Genomic DNA, 5,991 nt, shown 5'->3' with positions numbered 1-5,991 from the left:
AACCGTGTGCTATTCGCAAAACCAGATTGCATATTTTTGTTCACACATACTATAGTGGGATCGATTGAGTGTGCTACCTCTATGATATAATAATAATAATAACAACAAAAAACAGTTCATATTCATTGCCTGAGCTGATAGCATATCAAGGTCAACATATTAACGGTTCTTACATCAACAAAAAACCGGGCATAACTCACAAATTTAGTACACACGACAGTTCTAAATTGAACGAATTAAGTTGTAGGGTAGGCATAAAGACTAGGTTTACGGCTTAATTCCCATGTACATGGGGGAACTGGGATCTTTAAGTTGACCCCGAATGAACTTGGGGTTTTTGATGATTTTACGCTTCTCTGTTGCACTGGTGCGCGATCCCTTGGCCGGCAACTCATCAAATTCATCGTACTCATCCTGATCGGCAACATCGTCGACACCCAGTACCCTTCTCTTCCCATGCATCGCCAAATGGACGTTCTTATGCAAGGGGTCTTCCACAAAGGAAATCTGGGTAGAATCACTGGCAAGAATGAATGGGTCCGCGTGATATGCCATCGTTGTCCTGTTAACACAGGTCTTCTTGTACTCATCAATCCTTACCTGACCAAGAGGGATCCATGCGCACCTGAATAATGCCACCTTAACTTTCACATAGTCAAGCTCCCAAATCTCTTTGATGGTTCCATAGTATACCCTTTTATCAACTTCATTTACTATCATGCATTCTATTCGAACAGAGCTGTTCTGATACGAGGTCTTCTTATCACGTTCCTCAGTGTAGAACGTGTATCCATTTATGTCATATGCTTGGTACGTCAACACCGTAGGTGATGGCTTTTGTGCCAACCACGTAGCAATGTCATAGATGGATCCTTGTGCCAAATGATTCTTCGGCCATTCGGTGTACTTCTTAGTGTGCTCCTTCACCTCCACTTCTGATGAAGGCACCATTGGTAAGAAGCTTTGGCGTATCTCCGCCAAGTGTTCTTCGGCATAAGCGATGAGAACTGGGTTTATATGCAGTACCATCAAATGGACCTTCTTTGCCAATTCTCCGGGTGCAGCCATTTGCGTGCCAGCAAGGACCGTCTTACCTTTCAGCCTTCCCTCGTGGTGAGAGAGGGGCAAACCTATAGGTCTTTGTTTCATGTATTTGGTGCAAAACTCAACCACCTCCTCCACGGTATAACCTTGTAGGATGCTTGTCTCTGGATGGTTTCCGTTCCGACAAAAGCTCTTCAGTATTCCCATGAACCACTCGAAGGGATACATGTTGCGAAGAAGCACGGGACCACAATACTTTATCTCGTCGACAAGGTGCACAGTGAGATGGACCATGACATCAAAGAATGACGGTGGGAAAAACATCTCTAGGTTGGACAATATTCTTACAATATCATCTTGCATATTATCCAACTCTTCAGGATCTACAACTTTCTGCCATTGTTTGTTGAAGAAATCACATAGGTCAATGAGTGTGTTTCTTATATCTTTGTCCATCAGATTCCTGATGGCCACCGGGAGGATTTGTGTCAACATTACGTGGCAATCATGTGACTTCATGTGTCCCAACTTCATTTTACCTGAGCTCACATCCACGAGACTTCTGATGTTTGTGCAGTAGGAAGAGGGTGTCTTAACTGACAACAAATAGGTGAAGAACTGTGTTGCTTCTTTTGTACTGAAATTGTAACTTTGGCGAGCTTTCATGAATTTTCCATCATCTTCTGCTTCACTCTTGTGTTGTGATTGATCAGCAAGCATATCGAGCCATGAACCGTCACCATCCTTTCTTTTACCTTTAATCTTGAGCAGAATACCAAGGATGCTTTCACATACATTCTTCTCTACGTGCATGACATCGATGTAGTGACGTACACGTAGAATCTCCCAGTAAGGTAATTTCCAGAACACCGATTTCTTCTTAAACACTTGATCCTTGGGTGTTAGTTTCACTATCAAAGGGTGGTTCTTTCCAAGCACAACATTAGTTTTTTTAGCCATGTTGTGGACCACCTCCCCGTCAAAGGGTCTTGGGGCCACACCTGCCTCTGTTGTACCATCAAATTCAGCTTTGATCTTTCGGTATGGGTGGTTCATCCGCAAGAACCTACGATGACGCAAATACACTGTTTTACGCGAGTTGGGAAGTCTTCTACTAGTTGTCCTATCCATGCATGTGACACACCCTACATCTCCCCTTGTTTTCTGCCCCGATGTGTTGCCTAATGCCGGCATATCTTGAATGGTGTGCACCAGCATCGCATGTAGATTGAAAATCTCCTTTCTATAAGCATCATAACATTTTACAGCAGGCACATCTATCCACACTATCAGAAGTTCTTCTACCAGTAGCTGAAAGTAAATGTCGATGTCATTTCCAGGTTGCTTCGGGCCTTGGATACTCATTGACATCATAATGTATTTTTTCTTCATACACAACCAATGAGCTAGGTTATATATGCACAGAAGCACATGCCATGTGCTGTGATTGGTGCTCATATCGCCAAAAGGATTCATCCCGTCAGTACAATCCCTGAGCCTTAAACTTCTAGGATCCTTGGCAAAATTTTCAAACTTGTTGTCGATTAATTCCCACTGAGCCCCATCTTTCGGGTTCCTCATAAACCTATCCGCAATTCGCTCATCATGATGCCACCGCAACCTCTTTGCCTCTCTAGTGTTTGCAAACAAATGCCTCAACCTTGGAATTAAAGGCAAGTACCAAACAACCTTGAATGGGATACCTGTCTTGATCTTGTCGTCCAATTTGTACTTGTCCTTTGCTCTCCTGCGCTTGTATCGTGCATGCTTGCATGTGGGACATGCACAGAAATCTTTGTACTCACCACGATACAATATACAATCATTCACACAAGTGTGTATCTTCTATACTTCAAGTTCCAATGGGCAAACAATTTTCTTTGCTTCATTCGTGCTTCTGGGGAGCACATTATCTTCCGGAAGAATATCTTTGAAAATACCTAAGATCTCTGTGAAGCCCTTGTTTGATAGACCGTTTGTTGTTTTAAATCTGAGAAGCGGCAGGGTGGCACTCAACCTGGAATATTTCTTTTTGCAACCTGGATACAATTCTTTCTTGGAGTCCGCATCAATGGTTGGCAGATCCTTGTACCCAATAATATCCTTTTCTGGGCCCTCGAAATCTGCAATCATAGCAGCAAAATCTGGCATATCAAGATCGTCCTCATCTGCGTGGACGTCTTGGTTTTCCAGCGGGCGTTTCGGCTTTCTGGTGTTCCATTGGTAGCTTGACGCCTCTGCCCCGATGTTAGATTCAACATCCATGTGACACTGATCGGGGTTTGGCATCTCGCTGCCCTGGGTATCATCATCCATGACCTCCTCTTTGCCGTGTCTGGTCCAACGTGTATATCCATCCATGAATCCCCTAGAGACTAAGTGCTTCTGGTCATCTGCAACTTCATGTGACTCTGTATTGGCAGAATCAGTACATGGACACATGATGTAATCCACATCACCAATTCTCCTCTTTGTACTTTCGGCCAAATTCATGAACTCTGTCACGCCACTAATAAAATATGCGGTTTTCCGATTCTTCATCCATCGAGATCGTTCCATCTATAGCAGACGAATGGTAACTAAAAACAAAACATCAACATTAATATACAGATTAACTGCTGCCCAGAGATGCGTGCATAAATCACAAGGTTTTATTTTAATAATTACTAAGGGTGCTCCTTGTTTTTATCCAGACATGCAATGACAAAAATTAATGGCCAGTCAATTTACACGCAGAGTACTAGTACAACACTACACTTAGGAATTGAATACCTTAATTAAGCCACTCACAAAAAGAATACCTTAATTAATTAGCCACGCTGCGACCTCCACCCAGCAGACAGACAAGTGCGATGCGGCTTTTGTTTGACAGTATTGCTAAAGCACATCTAGATGTGCTCTAAGTAATGCACATCTAGGTCCTATGCCATTGATGTTACGCGAAGATTCGTGCAGATATTTTTCTTTGTATTTTTTCTTTTCCTTTCTAGTTTGATTATTACTGGCTTTATCAATAAGAAGAGCTCAATGTATTGCTTGCCAACTCTCCTACTCCGTTCGTACCGGTACCAGTGCATAATCCCAAAACTCGTTCCTTATTTTTGTCCTGAAAAAGGAAACCAGCCAAATAGCCAATAAGATTCCTGCACAACCCCGGGAATTTGGAGCGACTAGTGACAAATAATTGCGGTTGATTATATCAGCGGTTAGATAATACGTCAACCCCCGCTTCAATCCTCGCTTCAATTGGCAGTTCCTCTTCTCTGCATACCCCGCTTAAGTGTCCACCATCTGCATCGTCCCCGGCAAGCCGCGCTACACACTGGCACACACTCTGCAGCCATGTCGAGCGATAGCGAGGACGATAGTTCGGTCAGTAGTCTAGCGCCCGATGATAGGTCAACATCGAAATCATCCCGCTCGTCTTCCATGAGTCCGGCGTCGAGCCCAGACCTCGACTATATCCGGTTCATGGAAGGGATGCCGCCTCTGGAGTCGTCAGACGACAACCAGACGGATGAGGAGCCGTCAGAGGATGAAGAAGAGGATGACGATGATGAGGAGGAATGGTCGAACGAGGAGGAGGAGGACGACGACAGCAACGACGATGACGACGGCGACGACGATGAAAAGCCAATGGTTAGCGGCAAGAAGTGTCCTTGCCAAGATGATGTCGCGGGGCCATCCAACAAGAACAACAACAAGAAGAAGGACTAAATTATGCAGACTGTATATATCTCTGTTTATCCTGTCAATCTCATCGCAGACGGTTAGTAATATGTATTCGACGGAGATCTTCTACATTATCCCCAACAGGTTGGTTTGTTGAACTATGTGCCCTGGCAAGCACACAATTCACAAAAAAGACCGTACAGGCTGTCTATAATGATCGCACACAATTCTGATTACCGACCTGTTTGCCGGGTATCACACACATCTTGTTACGCCAAATCGTTTGTGTTCACCTCACTCATCACAAACGGTTCATCGGAGTGAACTGTATGCCGTATATCGCACACACCTTGATCTGGCTACCCATTTCTGTTGTTCTATCTCATCGCAAACAGTTCGTACAGATCAACCGTATGCCCCTCATCACACATGCAACTATAATCTGAACTGTGTTTGATGTATCATTTATCGCAAACATTTTGCATCATTACTGACGGTTTTCATACATCACCGTTTGCGATTATTGCATCACACACAGTTTCTCGAAGGGTCTCTAATCGTTGTGTCGCATTAGCAGCATCCTGCAGTAGTGATACATTGTTCCCTTTGTCATTGATATGTTACTTGCCCGAGATTCGATCATCGGTTTCATCATACCTAGTTCAATCTAGTCACTGGCAAGTCTCTTTACTCGTTTCGTAATGCATCATCCCATAACTAACTCATCAGTCACATTGCTTGCAAGGCTCATGGTGATGTAAATTACCGAGAGGGCCCAGAGATACCTCTCCGATACACGGAGTGACAAATCCTAATCTCGATCTATGCCATCTCAACAAACACCATCGTAGACACCTGTAGAGCATCCTTATAATCACCCAGTTACGTTGTGACATATGATAGCACACAAGGTGTTCCTCCGGTATTCGGGAGTTGCATAATCTCATAGTCAGAGGAACATGTATAAGTCATGAAGAAAGCAATAGCAATAAAACTAAACGATCATAATGCTAAGCTAACGGATGGGTCTTGTCCATCACATCATTCTCTAATGATGTAACCCCGTTCATCAAATGACAACACATGTCTATGGTTAGGAAACTTAACCATCTTTGATTAACGAGCTAGTCAAGTAGAGGCATACTAGGGACACTCAGTTTTGTCTATGTATTCACACATGCACTAAGTTTCCGGTTAATACAATTCTAGCATGAATAATAAACATTTATCATGATATAAGGAAATATATATAACAACTTTATTATTGCCTCTAGG

The 5,991-nt window shown here is 43.4% G+C and overlaps 1 protein-coding gene across 1 annotated transcript; it reads right to left on the bottom strand.

Moving 5' to 3' along the window:
- Positions 1-267: 267 nt before the first annotated feature.
- LOC147980507 (uncharacterized) lies at positions 268-2,100 on the bottom strand. The gene has a single exon (XM_087515640.1). It carries the CDS (start codon positions 2,098-2,100, stop codon positions 268-270), a length of 1,833 nt encoding a protein of 610 aa, XP_087371766.1.
- Positions 2,101-5,991: the final 3,891 nt, after the last annotated feature.

The sequence above is a fragment of the Triticum urartu genome, chromosome 3A, assembly GCF_056163025.1.
Source record: "Triticum urartu cultivar PI428250 chromosome 3A, HENAU_Tu73, whole genome shotgun sequence".
NCBI classification, from domain to species: Eukaryota; Viridiplantae; Streptophyta; class Magnoliopsida; order Poales; family Poaceae; genus Triticum; species Triticum urartu.
The sequence above is the reverse complement of the archived record's forward strand: the minus strand, read 5'-3'. Positions and strand labels throughout refer to the sequence as shown.

Excerpts from the sequence above, each read along its gene's own strand:
- LOC147980507 (XM_087515640.1), bottom strand. The coding sequence starts at position 2,100 with ATGAACCACCCATACCGAAAGATCAAAGCTGAATTTGATGGTACAACA.